The 24386-nt window shown below is 45.1% G+C and overlaps 1 protein-coding gene across 2 annotated transcripts in view; it reads left to right on the top strand.

Moving 5' to 3' along the window:
- Positions 1 to 24386, top strand: part of PYGL (glycogen phosphorylase L) — a 33839-nt gene that overhangs the window by 5677 nt on the left and 3776 nt on the right. For both annotated transcript variants that reach the window (XM_030562853.1, XM_030562852.1), the window contains exons 4-17: positions 1305 to 1383; positions 2700 to 2803; positions 10502 to 10633; positions 12407 to 12518; positions 12918 to 13000; positions 14425 to 14568; positions 14852 to 14944; positions 17327 to 17473; positions 20167 to 20330; positions 20902 to 21016; positions 22759 to 22860; positions 22947 to 23094; positions 23226 to 23284; positions 23704 to 23845. In XM_030562853.1, coding sequence (XP_030418713.1) covers positions 1305 to 1383; positions 2700 to 2803; positions 10502 to 10633; positions 12407 to 12518; positions 12918 to 13000; positions 14425 to 14568; positions 14852 to 14944; positions 17327 to 17473; positions 20167 to 20330; positions 20902 to 21016; positions 22759 to 22860; positions 22947 to 23094; positions 23226 to 23284; positions 23704 to 23845 — 1624 coding nt within the window. The remainder of the gene's footprint in view (positions 1 to 1304; positions 1384 to 2699; positions 2804 to 10501; positions 10634 to 12406; positions 12519 to 12917; positions 13001 to 14424; positions 14569 to 14851; positions 14945 to 17326; positions 17474 to 20166; positions 20331 to 20901; positions 21017 to 22758; positions 22861 to 22946; positions 23095 to 23225; positions 23285 to 23703; positions 23846 to 24386) is intronic.

The following is a 24386-nucleotide window of genomic DNA, read 5'->3' as shown; positions in this document are numbered from 1 at the left end:
TGTTTAAATGTGTTTTTGTTACATGGATGATTCTATTCTGAGAAATTTTCAGCCTTGGTACTTGATGATTATTGGTATGAACTGAGTAATAATTTTATAAAATATTCTTTAGGTTTTTTTAATAACTAAAAATTAATAATTTAACTAGTAGTAGATGCTAGCTTAAATGGGTTTTCTAAAGTATCTAAAGAAGTCTCTTTGTAAAATATAATGCTGAAATATGACTCTAATCTAGTGCAAATGCGAGGTCTTTGCCCCATATATTGCTATGCCCAGTTTCATGTGGCATAAACTGTTTTCATACAGAGTACAGAATTTTCAAAAATGTTCTATACGAAGGCACAGCAACTTACCTACCGAAAAATGCCTAGCAAACTTCTGTGTTAGAATCCAGTTCCAGTGTCCTAAACTTCTTCATAGCATGTACCATGAGTTGAGTGGTTACCTTGTTGGATATAAGCAATGCAGGATCAGAGTTGGTCTGTATTTGGATGGGAAACCTTTGCAAAAATTGTATAATAGTGTAGTATATGTGACACATACTGCCAGAAATAAAGCAATGCCACAGCCAGGTGTGAGGGGCACTGTGCTTCTGGAGGCACTGTCTTTTGAATGAGATCTAGGGCTGATGTCCTGAAAGCTGAAGATCATAAAAATTCTCTGGCACTCTTTGGAAGAACAAGTGTGTTAGCCCTGATGCCCTGGCTGACAACCAATGAAGTATTGATGCTTTTCGTGCTTAGTTACCCTAGTAGTTTCCGGTGGATAAGCTATTCATTTAACATCCTGAACCCTTGCGTAGTATTCTTGTTAGAGGTGGTTACCATCCTCCAAAAGGAGCTGTTTCGCTGGTGGGTGAAATGTTTCTCTTCTGTATTATGAAGTTTTGATGAGCATGTTGGTACCTTCAGATGAAAGGTGCTATATAAATTGGTGCAAGTGGGCTGGGGTTGAGCGGCTTACGGTTGCTATTGTCCACAGTGCCTGCGAGGGTAGGGCAGCAAAGGTGCTTTGGGGAAAATTCACTGTTGCAGCTGCAGAGATGAGTCTGGTTAAGCTTGGAATCCAATAAACAAGTTCCTTCTTGAGCACCTGCCTACCAGGATAGTAACAAGGGATGATGATGCAGTGCTGAATTAATTGTGCTCAGAGCTGCTTATAAATGGGTTCTTTGTAGTAGCTCTGTTTGCATCTTCGCACCTATGTTTCTCCTGCTCCCTTGTGACCGAGTGGATGTTGTAAATGTTCATTCTGTCACTCAGTTCAAGAGCACCAGAGCTCATCTCTCTTCTGTATATATTTAGCTAGGGCTGGATATAGAAGAGCTGGAGGACATTGAAGAGGATGCTGGCCTTGGCAATGGAGGTCTTGGAAGACTGGCAGGTAAGTGAGCTTCTGGGATGTTATGATTTGAGAACTTGCCAAGCAGTCCAGTGCATATTGGGCATTCTTCCCATGAACGCTAGGAGCACTTGTCTTCCTGCATTGTGGTAGAACTTAGAGGCTCCAACCGGGGCCCCGGTGTGACAGGTGCTGGCCCACACACAGTACAAGGACGGTCATTGCCTCAAAGTGCTTGCAATTAGCAGTTGACGAGACACCACAAGCAGACACAACCTAGGGGAGACAAGGTAACAACATAGTCATCCCAAGTAGCATAATAAGGAGCAGTCTCAGCACATAACTGCCTAATTATAAGTGTAAATTAAATGCTCATGCCGCCTTGTAGCATCAACATTGTGGACAATGCTGGTGGTAAGGAAATAAGGTTAATATGTAGGGCACTAATGTGTCCCATCTAGGTGATCTCCCTGCCTTTCCCTCACACCCCTCCCCTAATAAAAATGATGATTTCCTTTCATTCACTAAGCTGTCAGCCAAATAGTTTAGATATGGTCTGTTTCACTCTTGGACTCCACCTGGCACGTTCAGTCTGGCCTCTCCTTCACAGAAGCTCACTATCTCCCCTCTTCAGCTAGGAGCTAATTGTAACTTGCAAAATGTTGACTCCAGAAAGTAGACACACTGGCTGAATAATAGGATAACAGACATGCAGATCTATGACTTTGCTATATTTGAACCAGTGGCCCTGCAAATGCTGTCTGTAGCACAGGACTGTTTTGGAGGAAGGTGCGTGTTGGGGGAGGGAGGGACGGACTACGATATTCTTGGCTCGTATTGGTGCAGTGCTGCATATAGGTCGATGGAAAAGGAAGCAGGACTGACTTCCAGACCCTGGTGGTGATCCCCAGTATCGAACCACCCTTGGGCTTCATTGTCTACTCCGAACACTCTCCAAGGCCAGCTGTATCTTGACTTCCATCCACACCTGCTTTGAATTGGTGTTTCTTTAGTCCTCCAACTACTTGTTTCTGTAGCATGGGAGGTGGTACGGGTGGTGTGGCAGGCATGGAGTTGGAGCCATATGCACAATGGGGGAGCTGGTATGTACTGTTGCACGGTAGGCAGACAAGGAATTAAAGCAATGGGAAGATGTGGAATGGAACAGAGGTTGACTTTCTCTAAGCCAGGCTTCCATATGCATGCTGTGTAAATGTACCAGTCAACTTAGCGTGCAGTTGGTAGCTCTGTGTTTTTATATTTGTGATGCTTTGTAAGCTTGTTGCTTTTGGGGGCTGATGAAACCATAATGAGAAATGTTGCTAAATATGTCCCTAAATTCTGTCTGTCCTTAACAGCCTGCTTCCTTGACTCAATGGCTACACTTGGGCTTGCTGCATATGGATATGGCATCAGATACGAATATGGAATCTTCAACCAGAAGATCCGAGATGGCTGGCAGGTACATAAGCAGAACCCTGCTGTTTCCCTCCCCTCCTTCTAGAAGAAAATAATGCGTCCTTTAAACACCAACACTGGGGGCATGGGTTACTTGAGATGTTTTGTCCAATTTATCATGTGTTGTGCAAGTCTGAGTACTTTAGATCTCTTGGGTTAGATTAATTTATGCAGTGAAGCTGCATTTTGGGGAGCCAATACAAGATGCAGCATTCTGTTAACTGGAGAAACATGCCCTGAAAGTCTGAAATGTGAAATTTTTTTGGAGGGTGGGGGAGGTGGTGGTCCCTGTCCCCCAGGGAAAATGTAAATGTTCTTCTAAATCCTGCCCCCTGCAATTGGCTTTTTGATTAGTATGCCTCAGATCCAAAATCATGAGTTACTCTTGCTCATAACATAAGGAAAGACAGGGTCATTCCTCCAGCAAAATACACCCCCTGCCCAAAAAGAACCAGAGAATCCTTTCTACCCGCCCCTCTGCAGCCATCACATAATGCCTCAGTGGATCAAAACCAAAGTGTGCCTGCCCTTGTGTCTGTAGCTATTCAACCTGATGCATTGTCAGGCCACACTCCATGCTGTTACATTAGATGGCTAGTGTACAGGATCTTAAGCCTTTTAGAAAAAAAATGCTAAATTTGACATTTCTACTGTTGCAGAAACATGTCCTTAATCTAGAATTATTAAGTTTCAGCTGCTTAAGAAGGTGAGTTTGCAGGATGTATTTAATGGTAGCCAGGGGACAGGCTGGGATGCCTGGGATTTCAGCATATCAAAATCAAATACACAACACACACACTCTTTTTTTCAGAATCTTCTAACCAAATTGCTTCTCCAGTGATTTCAAAGTGCCTCCCCTTGCTTCTCCCGACAGTAGTACAATGTCAAAACCGTGGTGTCAATACAAATATCAGCTGCTCACTGACTACTGAGGCGAACATACAATTTAATATCAAAATAAACACCACCCAGGCTTCTGACTTTTTTTAATACCTGAGTCATTCAGTCACTATTTAAAACCTAAATGAAGCTACCTTGGGTTCCAGCCTGTCCCACCAAACTGTGATGGAATTCAGAGAGCTTATGGCAGCTCTTAAATCTAGCTTGCTGGGGAGCATGGGTTTGGTATTATAGTAGTTTATAGGGCCTGTTGCATTGATTTAGATGGACTATTTGGGCCAGGGTCAAAGGTATTAATATAACTCAGTCATTATCCATCACTAACCAGTCTGAAACTAGGCTCAGAGTTTGGCATACAGGGACTTTGACCCGCTTAGTACCATGGCAAACATGCCATTAAAAATCCTTATAACCTTTTACTAAAGATAAATCACTTGAAATGTCAAGTGTTAAATAAGACTTTCATTTTAACAACATCCCGTGTTTCCTTTAGCTAGAGGGCTTTTTTTAAAAGAAATAAACCCTTCCTACTTGTGTTTGACAATGTCTTAGATAGTAATAACTGTCCTTTTTGGTGAAGAAACAAAAGTTTGTTGAGATGGGCTGAAGCTGTCCTTGCTGTTTAAAGCCCAATTAGGTCTCCTGGATGATAAGACAAAACAAACACAAAAGGAGAAAGAAAAGAACAGCCAAATAGAAAATGCAGCTTCTGTCTCTGACGTTGACTTTCGCTTGCAGTCTCCCTGCTGGAAGAATGCAGGCCCAGAAGACTTATCAGCCCCTCCAAGAATGGGCAAACATGTTTATGGCATTGCTTTTAGTCTGGTCACATGCTTACAGCTATGTTGTAAAATACTCTGGCTAAGCTAGACTCTTATTAAACAGAAGGCAAAAGGGGAGAGAGAGAGAGGAAATAAGGTGAGGAAGGAAAAGGACACACTGAAGGGAAAAGGTGACAAAGTCTCACATCCCAGGTGGTGGTTGGAATTTAGCCAACGACAATGTCATCTAGGCCTTCTCTGTGGCAGGACATCACTCAGAATTAGGACAAAGAAGGTCCAAGGTCCCAGGGGATGGTGTGGGTGTCAGCCATGATAAGGCTCGCTGCAGTGTTTGTTGGCAGACAGCTGCTGCCTTTACTAATTTTTCCCAATAGTCTTCTCTTTGTGAGAACCCCGAAATGGAGTGGTGGTTGGAATACTTCATCCTCTCTCTACTTTGTTTACCAATAGGCCTAATTTTGAACACACACCTAATTTGGGGATTTTTTTAACCTTGCCAGTTATAATTTTAAGAGTCCTTGAGTGGCATTAGTAAAAACCTTTCTAAATTACATCTGTTTTTTGTCTCCTTTTTGCATCCTTCTTTTGAACAATTTTATATCGGATCATTGTGACAATTTATGAACGTTCACTCGCTCTTAGTAGTTGAGCTTACAGTCAGGGTAAATTTGTAGGCCCCGTTATAACAGGCCTCATTGTAATAGGCACTGTATGGAGATACACCCAGGAGGGGACAGTCCCTGCCCTGAAGAGTTTGTCGGCCTTGTATATCTAAAGCTGCAAAGGGTGGCAGAAAGAAAGTACCATTCCTGTTTTACAGATGGGGAGCTGGAGCACAGAGAGATTAAATGACTTTCCCAAGGTCACAAGGAGTCCATGGCAGAGCCAGGACATGAATGAAGCCAGGTCTCCTGAGTCCTGTCCAGTACCTTAACCACATAACCCGCCTTCTCTCTGTTACGCAGGGTTGACCCAAAAAGCATGAAACGCCTTAGCAAATGACAAATGCAATTCTACTTGAACACCAATATTGTAGGTTGGTAACATTGACTTGTTGGTGCTTGCAGAATACTAAGCTGTTTACAGCATATCTTGGCATAGCTGCGCTGCACGGAGAAACAATGGGCTCTTTGAGTTCACCCAAACTAATTGTCTGTTCAGCAGCAACTGGCCAGGCTGAGGGGTTCCTGCCTTGCTGCTCTGAAATTATACTCTGGGCTGACAAGACGCTTCCTTGTTGAACTCTGCAGCATATGAATAATAAACGGCTCGTTTATTTTGCCCATATTTGAAATCTGTGTGCATACCGCAGTTATGTAGGGTTTGGTTAGTAGCTTGCGGTGGAGGAATGGCACCAAGGGAAGATACTTAGTTATGGCACTGCCGTGCAGGAGAAGCCAGTTATAGTCCTGGGGAGAAATTGAGCCATAATATAAAAATGTATAAATCTCCTTGACCTCACTGGAAGCTGCACCCACCCTGCTGGAATTGAATTTGGTCTCTTGTACTCACTCGACAGTAGAATTGGAAGACTGATAAAGGCAGTGCACCTCTTCCTGGGGCAGGGAGGGTTACTTTTACATGGCTGAGGAGCAGCATTGGTCAACCCCAACAGGAGGATTGTGACGACCCAGGGCCACAAAGGAGGGGAAGGAGAAGATCTTTGGGGCTCTCTCAGACAGAAGCCCCCCTTTCTTCCCCATAAAGGAGAAAGCTGAGTTGAGGAGAAAGGAAGATGTACTTGCAGGGACAAAATATCAGTGAGCACTGGCCTGAGTGGAAATGAGGTCATGGAGGTTAGAAATGGAAAGACCTAGGCCAATCCCACCCCTTCCCCAAGAAAGGAGGTTCTTTCCTGGCTCCTGAGCTCAAAGGTGTCCATTCTTAGCAGGGGACAGCTTCAGTCCTTTGGGTTATGGGCCCAGGCTTCTGGCTCTTTGCAGACTGGGAAAGGTCTGTCTTTGTGACAGGCCTAGCTGTCCTCTGTCAGCTGCAGTGCTCCAGTCTTCCTGTTTCTTGTGTGTTAAGCTTTCACCTGGAGCTGTAATCTGAAACTCTCCTTTTATTAGCATAAATCTGTGGTATCCAGCTCTTCTAATGGCCCTGGAAAGTGTGTGTGTCTGTGTGTAAATATATATTTATTTTAAAGTCTAGTCAACATTTCATGTTTGGCCTGGGCTCTTATCTGCCCTGCAGTTGATTATACAGAATTCCATCTGACTCACGGAAAGGGAGCAGTGACTAATCGTATGAACAGCCAGCCTTCCTCAGTGTGCAGTTTATAACGTCTTTCCTATTAAAGAGCTGCTAGTTAAACAGCAGGGCAATGACTTTTCTTCCTCGCTCTTTGGTTTGTCTTAACGTGGCCCTGTCCTGTACTTCTATGACCTGTACATAATTGCTGTCTCCTCTACAGCTCTAATTCAGCAGCATTAAGGTGGTGTCTAATCTATATTCTTCCATTTAGCAGTACTACTTCATTGAGATGCCAAGCTGCTTCATTAGCAGGTCTCCAGGATGAGGTTTAAATTCTGATTAAATCTATTCCTGTCTCATCACACTCACAAGATCCAGTTGAGTTAGTGAGCAAACAGGAAACCAATTACCGTGTAAACAGATCTGGTCTTAGACTATTATAATAATCTTTGTCTAGCAGAAAGCATATTAGAAGGAATGCTTCTGTCAATGGTCATCTGCCTCTCATGGAGCTCCAGTGCTCTTATAGCTCTCAAAATACTCTGATATATTTGGAGCTGTAAGGTCTTGCAGTGTGGTGGAAGACCCGGCTTTCAACATCTTTTTTTTAAGCAAGTGAGTTGTTGAAATTGGGGAAATAATTAACTGAAGATCTTGCAAACCGATAACCAGGGTTCAATGTAGAGATTACAAAACAGAGATGCCCAGGCTAACCCATGACTGTCAACATGAGCAGTTACTGGGATGTTAAACTTGAAATAAAGCCTTTTTACTAGTTGATGTTGCATGAAATTAAAAATGTAACCATGTAAAGATACCCTAAATGTTTCTTCTTATAGCCTGTTACTTTTATTTAAAGTGAACAGGAAGGGTCAGATTAGAGATGCCCAGTGTGGGTATAAGTGGGTTTGAATTTTCATGTGCAGATACCACAGTTGAAAGGAGAGCCACAGCTATACAAAGAGCAAAGCAGTCTGAGCGCAGAACTTCTTAGAGCAACTGAAAATGAGCTTAGAAACTGTAAATGGACACTTCAGTGTTAAGTCATTATCATAAAACCCCTGAGGCAAGGGGAGAGAACTCCCAGGGACACATTCTACTAGGCCTGGGAAAAAAGTCATGTCCCTAGAGATGATGCATGTCCAGCCAGAGGCACACCATGTAGTACATGCTGAATGTCTGTATTTCATGCAACTGTTTCGTGCACCAAAGCAATCAGGAAGTTGACTCTCATTATAGACAATCAAGAGCGATTGTTTCTGGGATCTATCGCTTGTGCTGACATAGAGCCTGCCTGAAGAGTGAAACTAAATATTCATAGCAAGATTATTGACTTCAGAATTGACTCAGGAACTGACATCACAGTCATCTCAGAAGGGACTTGCAATCAACTTCAACCTCTCAGAACTGGGCTATACTAGCGGGGGGTTTGAACTAAGATATGCAACTTTAGCTATAGCTGAAGTCAAAGTATCTTAGTTCGACTTACCTGGCTGTCCTCACGGCAGTGAGTCGACCGCCGCGGCTCCCCCGTCGACTCTGCTTACTCCTCCTGCCGAGCTGGAGTACGGGTGTCGATTTGGGGATCGATTTATCGCATCTAGACCAGACGCAATAAATCGATCCCCGATACATCGAACACTACCCACCGATCCGGGAGGTGGATTATTCCCATTGGTGTAGGGAGCATCTTCACTGCAGCGCTCCAGCTGGAGCATCTTGGGTGTAGACGAGCCCTAAGAGAACTCTCTGCCCCATGTTAAGTGCTCCTCTTATGCGTTAAGGAATTGTGTATGGGGTGTGTCTTTGCTGATCATTTAATCAGGCTATGTCTGCGCTACAGCCTATACCGAAAAAACTTACATCACTCAGGGGTGTGACTATTCCACCCCACCGAGCAACATAAATTACAGCAGCATGTTGGCGAGAGAACCACTGGCAAAGAGCATCTTCACCACACATGGCACAGCTGTAACTATAGACATGGCCTTATAGAATGCTTGCCAAACCCTGTATTATCTAGAAAGTGCTGCAGAAGGGAGAAGTAGACTGGAAAATAAGAATGCAATAGTTGCGGGGGGGGGGGGGGGAAGTGAAGCAAACCATCAGTGTTCACATAAGATGATAAATCCAGAGTCCCCTAGATGCCAGTCAGTGCATGGACAGAGCCTCCCCCAGATGTTTGTCTAAAGTTATCCCCCTTGTTGAAGATGAAGGGCAATAGGTCCCTGGGTATCTATTTGCTTCCTGCATCCTGTACCACTAAGTTTCTCTGACCTAGCATTGTCTGACCTTGTTACACGGCTAGAGATATGGGTATGGAAGACAGGTAATAGCAAAAGCCACTGGTAATACAATTAGATTGTAGCTCTCATGTCTTACTGACCAAAACCGACACCTAATCAGGCTGAGGATCAGATTAAGGAGGAGACATCCTCTCCCTTGTCTTCTGCATGATGTGACAGAATGACCAGCCAGACCTTGTTCTCTTACCCCATGGTTAGAGCAAATTTGCTCTTCTGCAGTGCAGCAGGGAAGGATCTGATGACACTATTTGAAATGTGCAGTTGATATGACCACCGTATACTGCAATACCTTATTGGATTGTAGTGCTTAAGGTAGTTGCTTGCAGCATAGATGCATTGCTGTTGCCCAGAGTTTGATTAAGTTAAGAGACGTGGGGGTGGGGGTGGTAAAAGCCCCCCCCATATTAAAAAACATTTTTTGCCAAAATAAAATGTAAAAATAGCTGCTATTTCCCTTCCTCTTCTCTCATGCCTCAGGTTAGCAGAGGTACAAAGACACAGTATAGAGGCTAAACTGGCCTAGCTGTCTTTCAGTTCTTTGAGTCCCAACTGCCATGTCCCTTTCACAGTGGCAAATGCCCCATTTCTATTAAAGATGAGTGAGTTCCAATTGTCAGCATATATTGAGTCTACTTACCCTTGAGATTACGTTTTCAGCAGCAGGCCAGCGATATGCAGAGTTGCCTTCCAGTGTTAACACTGCAAAATAAACCACTTTTTTTGTTCCATTCTGAAATGAATCAAATGCTGAGAGAAACACACAGCTCCAAGGAATAATCTGAAGCACGAATGTTTTTTATAAATCACCACCACCCCTCCCCAAATTTTCCTAGGACTGTGCTCAATATTGATAAAACCAAACAAAAAAGCAGCCCTATTCTTTCCAGGGTTCAGTAACTGCTTTGCAATTCTCTGTCTTCTTTAGGCTTCATCCCAGTATCTAAATCAGAAGCAAGAACTAAGGCATTTTTCTGTGATTGTCTTTACCCATTACTGCCCTGAGTCCACTTATTAGATCTCTCTAACTTTTATTCATGTGCTTCCCGTTCACTTTTACGTTAGTGGGCTGGCTTCCTCGAGTACATCTACGCTGCAAAGAGAATCTGAGCCCAGGGCTTGTGTGATTCGGTCTGCGGAGCTAAAAACCGCAGCGGGTGCCTGGGCTCCAAGACTCCCCTCCACACACTGGCTTTGATTCCAGGCTCCAGCCTGAGCCCGAACATCTGCTCTACTGTTTTTAGCCCTGCAGCCTGAGGCCCGCAAGCCAGAGTCAGTTGACCCAGGCTCTGAGACTCTCCACCATGCATTTTTCTTTGCAGCACAGATCTACCCTAAGAGCCCTCCAACTCCATCCAAACACTTGGATGTACTCTCTCTATTCTGTGTCTTAAAAATATCACCTCTTCGATCCCAAATGTTTCCTTGTTGTGTTAGTGCAAACGGTAGCATGTAGCTCGTTAGCTTCACTCTGTGCAAGGTGCAGGTAAAAAAGGTTCTGTTTAACTATCCCCCTTCTAGGTGGAAGAAGCCGACGACTGGCTTAGACACGGCAACCCCTGGGAGAAAGCCCGTCCCGAGTACATGCTGCCAGTCCACTTTTATGGAAGAGTGGAACACACCAAGAGTGGACTGAAGTGGGTCGATACGCAGGTACTGACATGAGCTGTGTTGTGCATAGACACTCATGAGCTGTTGAAGGAAATGCAACTTTTTTTATTTTTTTTAATAAGCTAGAAACTTTTGAGTATTTTATCCTGAAAGAAAACTTCCTGCAGTTCCAGTGCGGGAAAACTGATGCCTGTTGTTCCTTTGCTGTTGTTTAAGGGACACTGTGGCTTGCCAGAAGAGTGGTCTGCTTAGGAAGGATAAACTGGGATAAATCTGAGGTGGTGCCCACATCTTGGTGGCTTATTCCTTCCATAAGCCCCAAGGACACTCAACGTGCCAGATCTGTGATTACACCTGAATTCTGTTGCAGCTCTTCTTGGCCCTCCTTAACCTGGGATCCTCTTTTTTGTGTTAAATACAAAATCTGTGGAAACTGCCACGGAGCTTTGAATGTCCCACCTGCATTTAATGGCCAATTTAAAGTGGGGCAGTCATCTGATGGCAGCCTGCCGCCAGATGAAGAAGCTGTAGACATCTAGGGGGAGGTGGAGGTGAGGAAAGAGATTTCTTTAGAAACTGCTCTACATGAAACTTAAAAAAAACCTCTTATTACTTAATGTAATTAGTAGAAATGGAGGAAGTTAGTAAGATTCAGCAGGTTGTAAAGTAGCATTCTTTTATTACTTGTCTGTGTGTTATCATAGCGTCCTTCAGCATATTTGTTCAGCTGTTTATGTCATGTCCACGGAAATGAACTGATGCTCTGTACTGTGGTCAGAAAAGAAGTCTGCAAGATGCAGCACATTCGTGCTGCTGACAGGAAATGAGCCGTAATCATCTAAGAGACAACAGCCAAGGGAAGGCTGGCCTTGCAAAGAAATTAACCAAACATTTTAAAGCACCTCCTAGCCCTGGCCTTGCAGTCTGGTCTCTTGCCAGTACTGGGAGTAGGAATGAAATTTTCACCTTCATCCTTGGGCACAAACAAACCCGGCAAAATATATAGTAAGCTAGTAATGGGCAAACCTCTGACCAGGCCTCCGTGCTGGTAACTGCTCAGCCTGTAGATACACATGGAGTGTCCTGTGCTGACAGTGCAATCTGTCCGTGTGGGGTTCCCCAGACACCCCATCTTCAGATCGAAGCCTGAGCAACTTCTCTTTGCAGGCTGGAGGGGATGAGTGCAGATTAGCTTTTCGATAACACTAACACTTCCCCTCTTCCTCCTCCCAACCCACCCCATGTCCTGAATTCTAGCACTTTCCAAAATATAAATGGCTGTAGTTGGAGACCTAATTGCAAATTTAAGGAGCTGTCAGCATTCAGCCTGGTTAGCCATAACTTGCTTTTCTAACTCTATTTCTAACAGTTTTGTGCATTTCAAGCACGATATCTTTCTGGCAACCTTTTCAGGTTTTTTAAGTTAGCAAGAGAATCCCAACAATGTTCTGAGCAACAGATAATTTGTATAATTAGCGGTGTCAAATGGACTATTAAGGGCCCCATCCACAGCTGTTGAAGTCAGCGCAGAGACATTTGCTGACGCCGTTTGGCTTTGAATTCATGTCGTTTCAACGTACGCTTTCCGTGGGCCAGATCCATTGCTCTTTGAAGTCAATGGGAATCCTTTTATTGACGTCTGCTGGTTTTGGTCAGGCCCCATGTGTAGCCTTGACTGACGCATCTAAGGGTGTACTGTGTTTCTGGGAATTGTAGGAATATCGCAGGCAGTGACGCTTTAATTCCAGCCTCTCCTCTATAAAAGACCTCTAAATCTGGCTCACCACAGGTCATACTGTAACCCCTGTGTAATAGGTGGTCCTTGCCTTGCCCTACGATACTCCTGTGCCTGGATACATGAATAACACCGTCAACACCATGCGGCTGTGGTCTGCTCGGGCACCTAATGACTTCAACCTCCGAGACTGTGAGTAGCTCTTCTGTGAAATATTCGCTTCTGTCCTGAATTTCCCCACCTCTGAGGCTGATCGCATGCTTTGGAGCGAAGAGGGGTGCTGCCAAGGAGAGTAGTTACATGACATGGATGATGGAATGCTGCTGGGATAAGGACTGGAACTTGCTGTTTAACAATCTATAAATAGAAGTTACTGGGGGGAGGTAGTCATAGGAAGGATCTAGTTTGAATAGCCCAGTGACTGGGCCTGCGCCTGACTCACCTGTTTTGACAGTCAAGCTTATGTTGCTTTATTGTCCAGTTTCCCCCATCTTTCTGTAATTCCTCTAACTGTTCTTACCTGTCCTGTGTGCAACCCATCAAGCCTCTTGTGCAGTGTGCGTTTGCACTGACTCAAGCCTTCCCTTGTAGTTAACGTTGGAGATTACATTCAAGCCGTCTTGGACAGAAATTTGGCTGAGAACATATCACGTGTCCTCTATCCGAATGATAACGTAAGTCATCTGAAAACTGCTAAAGGTTTCATTGCTAGAGGCTGTTGCTCATTCCAGTTTGACTAATTAGCTGAAGCAAAATCTCTTCATGACCAGACAGGGAAACAGATTACTCCTGCTCTCAGTGTCAGACTACTGGAGCAGCGGGCATATCAGAAACATATCAGCAAAAGAACAGTGTGTGTGTAAACAATGCCTCTGTGCACTGTAGGCAGTGAACATTGAGCAGTTTCAATCAGCATCACTTCATGGTTTTCCTATGTTAGCCTGATACGAAGTTGAGGTTCCAAACACTGCAGAGGAGTATTTTAAAATATTCATTGCAAAGGGGAGCAGGGGGGTTAAAAGTATCTAAGAAATCTAGGAGCACAAGTTCTACTGAAAGCTGTGACTTGTACTCCTAAATCACGTGGGCACTCGACAATACCACCCGAAATTTTAAAGAGACAGAGAAATGAAGTTATGCATGTTGTAAAAGGTTGTCTTTCATAAACCCTGAATTTTGTGACTAATTTGATCTGACAGGGCCCTTTAAAGAGAGAAATCAACAAATCTAGTTTAAGGAATACTTCTTAAATCCAAAAACAGTCAGGCTGATGCTCCCGCTGAACTCACACAAGGTCAAAAAATGGCATGAGGATAAATTCATTGTTCCTTTACTATTGGTGTGCATCCAGTCGCTTTTGTTTTGAAGCCTAATATTAGGCACCTGATTTTGAAAATGTTGGCCTAAGATATGTTTGGCTTCCTATGTGTTTTATTGCCAGAACTTCTTTTCACTGCCTCAACAAAGCAGAGAACTGGCTCTAGTAGGGATGGGATTTGACATGTCGTCCAAGCAAGGCATGCTGGTGCCCTGCTGATGTGCGCCTAGGAGTGTGAAGAGTTACTTCCCACCTCAGTTCAGCACAAGGAGTCAGTAGTTAACGGTTAAAACCAATCACAGGGATTATAATACTGAAAAGAATCCCGTACAAATGAATTTTCTTCTCGTCCTTTTCTGCCTTTTCCCTTTGGCGATTTCACTCACCGAAGGCAGGCAAGGGAAAACAAACTGGACAGCTTCTTTCTTTCTGGTCAGGTTCAGGTTTTTCATTCTCCTGCATTGGCACAATGCCGCAGTGTTGGAGTGGCAAACGCTGAGGGGGAAATACCAAAACCAAAAAGTAATGTCGTCTTAAAACCAACCCAGAACAAAACAAAAATTACATTTTTGAGCAAGTTACTTCGGAAGAAGTCCTTTTAAAACCAGTCAGTTTGACGGGGTTGCATAGTACAAATGGTATTCAGCAAGACAGCACTGTGAGGTTAGGACAACCCAGATCAATTAAGCTCAACCAACTGAGAATTAAGCCCTGTTTGTATTGCATCTGTCCCTTAAAGGTTCAGATTACGTAGCATTCCCTGTCTGTTCTTGCTTGTAGTTTTTCGAAGGCAAAGAGTTGCGACTGAAACAGGAATACTTCGTTGTGGCTGCCACCCTCCAGGATGTCATCCGACGTTTCAAAGCATCCAAATTTGGAAGCACAGAAAGCGTTCGAACTATGTTTGAGTCTTTTCCAGATCAGGTAAACGTCACGGGATAATGGCCGACTGAGGTCTGTAATGATTCAGTTTCAAAGCATGCTTTCCATTTCCTCATAAATGTTTTGGTGGTGAGGACCAAATGGTCTCTCAGGATCTGATATGGTATTTCCTAGACTAAGAACTCGCTTTCAAACCACCCAGCTTCAATGGAGGGAACAAATTCGTGGAAATGTAGCACATTTGACGTGTCTCCAAGCAGCTAGCTAAGAGGCAAAATGAAGGATTACACGTTTGGTTGCTTGAATTTTGTATTAATTTTTATAGGTAGCGATACAGCTGAATGACACTCATCCTGCACTGGCCATTCCTGAGTTGATGAGGGTTTTTGTGGACATTGAAAAACTGCCATGGACTAAGGTTTGGAAAATCATCTCTGTACTTTCTCTATCACAGGAAACAGAAAATACCAAACGTTGCAAGCGTAGCCTTGCTAAAGAGCAACTGTCTAGATAATCCCTTAATTTTCTCCTGGCGTATGATATAATATTGACAAGCTTCTTGGGTTTACCCCTATAATCAGTAGTGTAGCTGGAGGGGAGCGGGCAGCCACCGCTCTCCCACTGAGCACAAGTGGCACCTTTTCAATTTCTTGGCGCCTTTTTAATTTTTACTCACTGGGTGGCACTCCGGGTCTTCGGCGGCGCTTCGGTAGGTCCTTTGCTTGCTCCATGTGTGTTCGGCGGCACTGAAGGACCCGCTGCCGAAATGCTACTGAAGACCTGCAGAGCGAGTGAAGGACCCGCCACCGAAGATCTGGAGCACTGCCCCATCAGTAAAAGTGCCGCCGGGTGAGTAAAAGAGCTGCTTTTTTTGTGATTGCTCCCCCTGTTTGTTCCACCTGGCTACGCCACTGCCTATAATCTAGCTAAACTGTGATCAAGATCACGAAGTTGAAGAAAGTGATGGGTAACGGGCCTTGTCAATACAGCTTTAGGGACTTGCGGAGGCCAATCTCGTAACTGCGTATATCAAGTTTATCTTTAAGTTATACAGCCTTTTGTAAGGATTCTGCTATAAAACAATGGATCTGTTCAGAAATCAAAAGAAATTACTCCTGAAGAGGTAAATCTGCTCCATGCATAGCCCTACATTTTCAAGAGTCTGCTAACACTTTTGCATGTGTCAACGTCCGGTGTATATATACCTTTTTATATATACAGTATAAAAAATATGCACAAGTTGGGTTGTATACATAAGTGCATTCACAAATCCTCACACTGTGCTTGCTCAGTGGATGTGGCACACATGCCAGTCAGCTGTATTCTTTATACATGCTCTTCTGAACACTTCTTTTGTTACACATGTAAGCTAACTGACTACCAACGCTTTGGAAACTGAATCCTTTCCTGTGCAGCACAAAGCCATCTGTGTGAAGATGCTCATTCTATAATATGGTAACAGCCTGTTAAATAGAGACAGCTGATGACTCTAGTACTATATGCTTCTCTAAACAAAGGCTCACTGTTGTAATGATGATTGTCTGTCTGATATTTATGTGGCAAGGATTTGTAAACCTGCTAAAACTTCTTAGATAAAAATAAGTAGTTAAAAGTAGCTATTGGGACACACTAATTTTCTCATGCAGGATATGGAACAGCAGCTGTCTAGAACAAATTCCTCAATCTGCATCTTGCATCCAACGAAGTGTGTATTCACCCACGAAAGCTCATGCTCCAAAACGTCTGTTAGTCTGAAAGGTGCCACAGGACACTCTGTTGCTTTTTACAGATCCAGACTAACACGGCTACCCCTCTGATCTTTTGGGCAGTAACTAAGCTAGGATTTATGGAACCAATAACTAGCAGCCACAGACTGTAATGTTCTGTTTGACTAGGACAATCTGGAACGCTCTTATATAGGAGGTTTTTTAAGTTATAATTTTATTAAAGTTCACCATTCCATATCAGAATTTATGGGAGTTTGTTTTAAAAAACCTGTTTCTTACCTGAAAGAAACAAGCATAGCATTAAGGATCTGCAAAATGAGTCTCCCTGCTGGAAGCCTGTAGGTGTATTGCAAGGAACTGAATTTCCCTTTGTTCCACAATGTTGTTGCTTGTCAGAAAGGCCTGTTTCATCATAGGTCATGAGAGACCATTGGAGGGACCAGCATAGATTGACAAGTTGTTTATTGGTATTAGTCATCCAAGAGGCCCCAAAGGAGAACACAGCCCTGTTGTGCTAGGTGTTGTACATTTACCTAGTAAGAGCTGATCATTTACATAGAGGAGACACAGGAGGAGGCATCATCCCCATTTTACAGATGGCGAATGCAGATACAGGGCTTGTCTACACTTGAAATGCTACTGCTGCAGCTGCACCACTGTAGCACTTCAGAGTAGGTACTACCCATGGCAGTGGGAGGGGTTCTTCTGTTGCTGTATTTAATCCACCTCCCTGAGAGGGTTCTGTCTACATGGGGAGTGGGGGGGACTAGACCACTCAGAGGTGTGGATTTTTCACACCCTTGAGCGATGGAGTTAAACTGATTTAACGTTCTAGTGTAGGCCAGGTTGCAGAGATTGTTACTTTCCTGCTATGCTTCAGGGAGTCTGAAGCAGAGCCAGCCCCCAAGCACATACACCCCTACCTCCACCTAGTGAGAGGGAACGATATGTATCCCAGGGCTGGGCCTGAGTAAAGTTTTGTCACAGAGTGAGTAGCATGTGGGTGTTGTACAGGTTTGAGGGGTCCTTGGCTTTACTCTTTTAACCATTAACCCCCCTCTATTAAACACCAGGCCTGGGATATCACCAAGCGGACCTTTGCCTACACAAACCACACGGTGCTCCCCGAAGCACTAGAGCGCTGGCCGGTCGATCTTGTGGAGAAGCTGCTGCCGAGACATCTGCAAATAATTTACGAAATAAACCAGAGGCATCTGGACGTAAGTAACTTGAAATGAAACTGACAGTGGCTCTGAGTGCCAAACGCATCCAACTGTGGGAGGGGAAAGGAAGCATCCGGTATCTTGCTGGGCTATGCCAGGGCATGGCGGTTGTAATGGACTGGCTTCTCTCTGACAGGGAATCTGGATGTGGGGATTTGTGCTTTATTTTTTTCAACAGAGGGTAGGGAAAAGGGGGACCTTGACATAAGGTTTGGGCTGAACCACAGGCCAGCCTTTTCTGTGCTTGCTCTCTATCCCAATCTGGCTCTTGTTTGATCTCTTGATTTTTAACAAGTCCCTCTGAGGAACATCAAGTTGTTTTCCTCCTGAAATATTAAGCTCACTCTAGACAAGATGGAGTGTAAAATAAACAAGGGAGGGCTTCAGTCTCCTGGACATTAAGGCCTGTTTGCACTCTGGCAGCACAAAGGGGCCTTTAATGTGAATGCAAATCCAAGCCAGGATGCACATTAACAAAATCTGTGTCTCTAGTCCTGCCCCCCCCCCGCCCCATGAAATGTTTGTTTTTGCATCATGCTGTATCAGAAGCCCTATAAGAAAGCTCAGAGTGGGGGGTGGGGAGGAATCGCAAACACTAAATGGGTTCCTAAAGGAAAAACTGGTGAATCAAACTACTTTGCCAGTGGGTAAAAGTGCTTTGTCCAGACACATGGAATATTTATTTGTGGGAGCAGGGGAGACCGGATAATGTATTTGATTGACATCTGCAAGTCCTTGTCTCTGCCCTTTCTGGTCAATGATCCAAACTCTTCACAAGGCTTCAAATGCAGTAAATGATGGGGAGGAGAGGAGAGGAGAGAGGAACAAAACAGCTTGAATGGCAGTGTAACAGGGCGGACTCACCCCCTCGGCGCCTCCTGCTGGTTGGTTTGAGAACTAGCTCTTTCAGTGGCCCCCTTCACTAGTGCTGTCTCGCCCTCTGTTACTTTCTCGGTCTCCACCGTCCTCACGGTCGGACCCACGTCACTCCCAGACTGCAGCATCCGCTTTGGACACTGCCCTCCTGCTGTGCCCACTCCGCTGGTTCACCCCCTGCCCCCCCCTTTCCGGGAGACCAGCAGTTTCTGGTTCTACCACTTGCCTCAGTGGCTCACTGCAGTCCTCAGTCTAGCTCCTTCCTCCAAGGGCAAACTGCAGTCTGGCCTAGCCACTCATCACTGGCAGGTGGGGGGAGGGAGAAAGGAAAGACCCAGGTCTGCCTGCTACTCTGGGCCCTGACCCAGGGACCCTCTAGCAGCAGCTACTTACTGCTACCCTCTAACTCTCCTCTTCTGCCTACTTCCCTGGGCCACTTCCCCAGCACTTTCTCTGCTGCTTTGTGTCAGGGCCCCAGTCTGGCAGTCGTGAGCCTGGAGCTCCCCCAGCCTCTGCTGACCCTGCCCAGCCCTGCTCTGGCTTAGGTGCATCTCTAAGAGCCAGTTCTTGCTTTGTCCTCCAGGGAGAGACTGGGCCGGCTCCAGGCACCAGCGGAGGAGGCAGGTGCCTGGGGCAGTACATGCTGAGGGGCGGCATTCTAGCCATTCTTGGGGTGGCACAGTCTGAGCGTGTTTTTGCTTAGGCAGTCTGGACAGCAGTCCGAGCAGCCGATGGCTTTTTTTGTTGTTGTTGCTTGGGGGGGGGGCAAAAATGGTAGAGCCAGCCCTGGGGAGAGACTGTGCTCCTCGCTGCCCTGCAGCCTTCTTATAGGGTCCAGCCTGGCCCTGATAGCTGCTTTCAATAAGCCTTTCCATGACTGGCTGGGGCTCTGCACAGCCTCTCTGGCTGCCCCACTACAGGCAGAATTCACTTGTGCCGCCATCCTGGCCGCCTGGAACGTGGTGGTGGTATAACTCATGTAGAGGATGATAAAGTGCAGCCATTCCTAAACAAGGCCCATTAAACTGCTTCATCTGGGATGTGCAGTGCGTGCTCCAGAGTGGATTGGCCCCCTAGAACTCATTGTTCTATTCTGGGACTTCTGCTGCTGTTGGCCCCCTTGTCCATTTCTCAAATGCCTCTTAGGCCTGGCCCACCCTCAGTGACACATGATTCACAGCCTCTGGCTGGCTGTAGCTAAACTTAGAGAGACAAGGTGGGCAAGGTAATAGCTTTTATTGGACCAGCTTCTCCTAGTGAAGAGACAAGCTTTTGGGCTTCCACAGAACTCTTCATCAGGTCAAGTATACTTAATCCTGTTTTATACTGGTCTATGCAGTTGGCTGTTCTTATTTGTAGTCAGGGATGGCTGCTTTTTTTGTTCTAATTATTTGGGGATTGATTGAGTTGTAGAGTGACTAAGCTTGTTGATGCTCTAACGTATCCGTGATCTAGTTGCTGTGGATTTTTTTCTTAAAAATCATTACAGCACATTTTTTAATGTGTCATCTGGACGGCACTCGAACAGAATGCAGCTGAACCCCAAATCTGTTTTCCAAAATTTAGATCTATCCCCATATCAAAATTGAAGCTGTTTTTTATCAACCCAAATTTTACAAAGATTTCAGATGGCCCCAGAATCCTTCATAGGATTGGGTTTTACCATTTAGCAGTCCTTGCACTGATCAGAACCCAGATGCTATTATGGCAGAAGGTGTCCTTTCCCTCTGCCGGCTAAGAGAGCAGCTGATTTGAATGCCCAATTATAGATACTGAATTTATGACTAGTTTTTATCCCATCTCCAACCTCACAGAAAGTCACAGCCCTGTTTCCTAATGATATTGACCGTCTGAGAAGAATGTCCCTGATCGAAGAAGGAGGAGTCAAGAGAATCAACATGGCCCATCTCTGCATCATTGGCTCGCATGCTGTTAATGGCGTAGCAAAGATCCACTCAGATATTGTGAAGACTCGGGTGTAAGTTAGAAAAACAATAAATGCGGCTTATGAATGAATTGCAAAGTACAGCAGTTCCTGACCCTGTTCAGTAAGATGTCTGAAATCATTACACTCAGGTTCACTAAACTAAGATTGGAGAACAACTGTTAAAGTCTTATAAAATGGAAAATTGGGTTTGTCTGAGTCAGGATCAAATCAGCACGGTGCAGAGCAGGAGTGCAAAGCAATTGTGAATGATGCCAAGAGCAAGCCAGGATTAGCAACTGTTAGTTATTTGTGAATGCCTGTTAATGTAATAGAAATGGGCTGTAAAATTACCCTTTTCCCCCTTAATTCCTCACCATTGCAACTCCCACGTCTAATGGTGCAGAAAGGGAGATTGACAGTAAGTGACTAGCTGAGGGCCCTGAGGTGAGTCGCCCGTTGTCAGAGCTGGGGGTAGAATTTGCATCTTCCACCACCTAACCTTGTGCTCTTAACGCTAGACAACGCTGCCTGTATGCATTGATACACTCTCAGATAATGGCTTCACACTGAGCATGGAAGAATAGCCTCTCAGAATAAAACCGTTACCTTCTCATTGTCCTAGATTCAAGGATTTTGCCGAGCTGGAACCAGAGAAGTTTCAGAATAAGACTAATGGGATCACTCCCAGGCGCTGGCTCTTGCTTTGCAACCCAGGACTAGCAGAGCTCATAGCAGAGGTAACTACAGTGCCTCTGTATGTACGTGTCCAGGAAGCATGTGGGAAAGAGAGCTTGGGCACATTGCAATGTGTTAAAATGGTAACCAGCTCTTTCTGCGAGTGAGACACCCCTTTGGGAATGCTCTCTGCATCCTCACTGAATGCGGCAGCTGGATGCCTCTGCATCAGTGATGACTGCTCAGATGCACATGTCTCTGGCAGTGGGGCGAGGGGGGTTGATTTCCCTGTGGGGACAGCACTAGATCCAAGAGCTGGAAACATGAGTGCCAACTTCCCCACTGCCCTGAGGGTGCTCAACCCACCACCCTCACCCTGCCCCAATTCCACCCCCAGTCCCCGCCTCTTTACCACTTTTTCCCCCAAGCGTGCTGCATCCCCACGCCTCCCCCCCCCTTGCTCCCCAAAAGTTCTAAGCGCTGTCAAACAGCTGTTAGGTGGTGGGCAGGAAGCTCTGGGACCAGGAACATGGTGTGCACAGGGAAGGAGAAGGTGAGGGGGGAGTGGGGGCAGGGGGAGCTGGGCTGCCGGTGGGGGTGGAGCACCTGCTAACTTTTCCCCGTCGGTGCTCCAGCCCCACAGCACCCATGGAGTCGGCGCCTATGGCTGAAAATACAGGATAAAGGAGCAGCTCCCCTCCGGTTTCACATGCTAGTCACCCGGTCCAGCCTCAGACAGTGAAGCAGAGTAGAGGGTCTCTTTGCAGAAAGAGTCACTGACTGGCCCACGTTGTTACTCTCCATACTCTGGCATTTGGGGGAGAGAATTTGTATTGGAAACTGCTTTAATCAGACTGTTTGCTCCCGGCCTGGAATATCTCTAAGCGTGCCTGGCTCCTGGCTGGGAAAACTGCCCAGACTGCCTTATGCCATCAAATGCCTGCTTGAAATATTGGTCCCCTATCTCATGAGAAGCTATCAGAGGCTTCCTGTGTTTCTCTTTCAGAGTATTCCTGCCCCCTCTCTCCCCTCTCGGTACAATAGAGTCTGAGTGTTTGCAGGGTGTTTGTTCACTAATGGTGCAGCCAGAGTGAGCAGTGAAAGTGGTTTTTGTTTTTTAAAAAAATCTTTAAGATTTATTTTTTCTTCTTTAGGAGCTTTGGAGAATTGAAAACCACTTTGGGTTTCTTACTCCTTTTCTCTTTGTAGGTGGTCCAAGGACATGCACAGGACTTGTGCCCCGGTACACTTTCCCCAAAGTGAATAAAACAATGGCTGTGCCTTTCAAAATACTGCTACACATTGACAAGCCCAGCATTCAGAAATATCTGAGGCTCTGCCTTTTAACTCCTAGTTTTGGAGGGACCTCTTAGGAGCAGGGACCTGTTGGAATAAACCCTAGTTAGGAGAGTCCAAAACCCGAAGCCGCTCAAGCCCAGATCCTAGGCTCTTGACCCCATTGCTAGTGAAGCCAAGTTGGCAAATGTGTATTGAAACTCTCCGCGGGAGAGAGATTTGAGGAAAGGAGGCGGGGGATGACCTTGGACCTCTAGCTCCTTCAATTTATAATTGGCCAACCTTTTTCAAACCTTGTTTGTCATTTTAGTTTTCAGCCTGTTGAGTTAAAATTTCTTGAACAAAAGTGCTGCCTGTATTGATTCCTCCAGAAGTTAGAAGACCATGTGTTCTGTATGTCTGCATGGACCGAGCGAAATTTGCAGCACGTGTGTAAAAGGCAGTTCAGTAACTGTAGAGATGAATGTATTGAATGACTTGATCTTATTATTATTAATTATTATTACAGAAAATAGGAGAGGACTATGTGAAAGATCTAAGTCAGCTGATAAAGCTGCATAAGTTTGTTAATGACGATATCTTCATTCGGGAGGTTTCCAAAGTGAAACAGGTAAGGGATTAGGGAATCTCTGGACGAGCCATGGGATGGTGTGAACTCGGTTGCGTGCAATAATGCCTTTTTTAACCGCTCCACAGGAGAATAAAGTTAAGTTTGCCCAGTACTTGGAGAAGGAATACAAAGTGAAGATTAACCCTTCCTCCATGTTTGATGTGCATGTGAAGAGAATTCACGAGTACAAGCGTCAGCTCATGAACTGCCTGCACATTATCACCATGTACAACCGTAAGTCACTCACCTGGTGTCTGTCTCCTTCAGAAAGACAATCTGACCCAGGCATGTGCTGATAGGTACTGAAAGACAGCAACACCTGGACTGAAAATGTTAGGTAATTTCACATTTCCTTCCTCTTTTAGGCATAAAGAGAGATCCTATGAAGCCATTTGTGCCTAGGACAGTTATTATTGGAGGCAAAGTAAGTTAATCCCACTGGCCTTTGTTTAAGGGTGGTGGTGGATTGACCCTTTATGGGGGAGACTTTCAAAAGCACTTAAGGGATTTAGGAGCATAAAAGTCCCACTGACTTTCAATGGGATTTTCGCTCTTGGAAAAATCTACCACTTGTGGTAGTGGCTGAAAGGTTGCAGCCAAGTCAGAGCAAAGCACATACATAGAATAATGGACGGTTCCTGCCCAAGAGAGTTTACAGTCGAAATGACAAGGTAACAGGAGGACACAAGAAACAAGCGGGCTCGGGTGTGGAGGGGAAAAAAACAAGGTAACAAAAATAGGGTGTTCCAACAAACTAGCCGTGTGAGCAAAATGGCAGTCAAAGAATGTGTGTACAATTAACAGCCTTGCTAGTCTTCAGCCTGTGACTTTTTTTTTTTCTAGGCTGCTCCAGGATACCACATGGCTAAAATGATCATCAGACTCATTACAGCTGTGGGTCATGTGGTGAACAATGACCCTGTGGTTGGAAACAAGTTGAAAGTCATCTTTCTGGAGAACTACCGAGTGTCCCTGGCTGAAAAAGGTAACGTGCTGTACAGAGCCGTGGTAGAGGCTGCATGTGCAGTATGGTTTGAAGGATGATGTAACTGCCATTACAACAAAGCTGCCATGTAGTTTTAGATCCGCCTATCTAATTGGGTGCAGAGTTAAGATTTTTCTTCCCTGCCTAGAGCTTGTACGCTCTGCTGCTTATATGTAGGACCCACAAGCTAAAGCATGGCTGGTAGGGTTAACAGCAGTTTCCCTTTCAGAGTGACGAGAGTGTGGGTCTGTTCTTCCACTTTTTATTACCTGGATTGACAAGCTACTACTTTAATGGGGTGGGTGGGTATGTGTGGGTGTGTGTAAAGAAAACAAGGTCCTCTCATGGAGTTTACAACTGTAGTTTGTGTCTCATAGCTGTGTCAACCTTGCAGGAGCTCTTGAAAGAGAGTTGAATCTTCTAGAGTGGGTTACCTTGAAGATTACATTTCTGCACACATTGTGGTGGTGAAATAAACCAGAAATTCAAACAGCAAGAAAGTCTCCTACATATGAATGCTGCCTAAGAACTGCAGAGGGGA

This window comes from Gopherus evgoodei, chromosome 4 (genome assembly GCF_007399415.2).
Source record: "Gopherus evgoodei ecotype Sinaloan lineage chromosome 4, rGopEvg1_v1.p, whole genome shotgun sequence".
NCBI classification, from domain to species: domain Eukaryota; kingdom Metazoa; phylum Chordata; order Testudines; family Testudinidae; genus Gopherus; species Gopherus evgoodei.
This window is presented reverse-complemented; position numbering and strand designations above follow the sequence as displayed.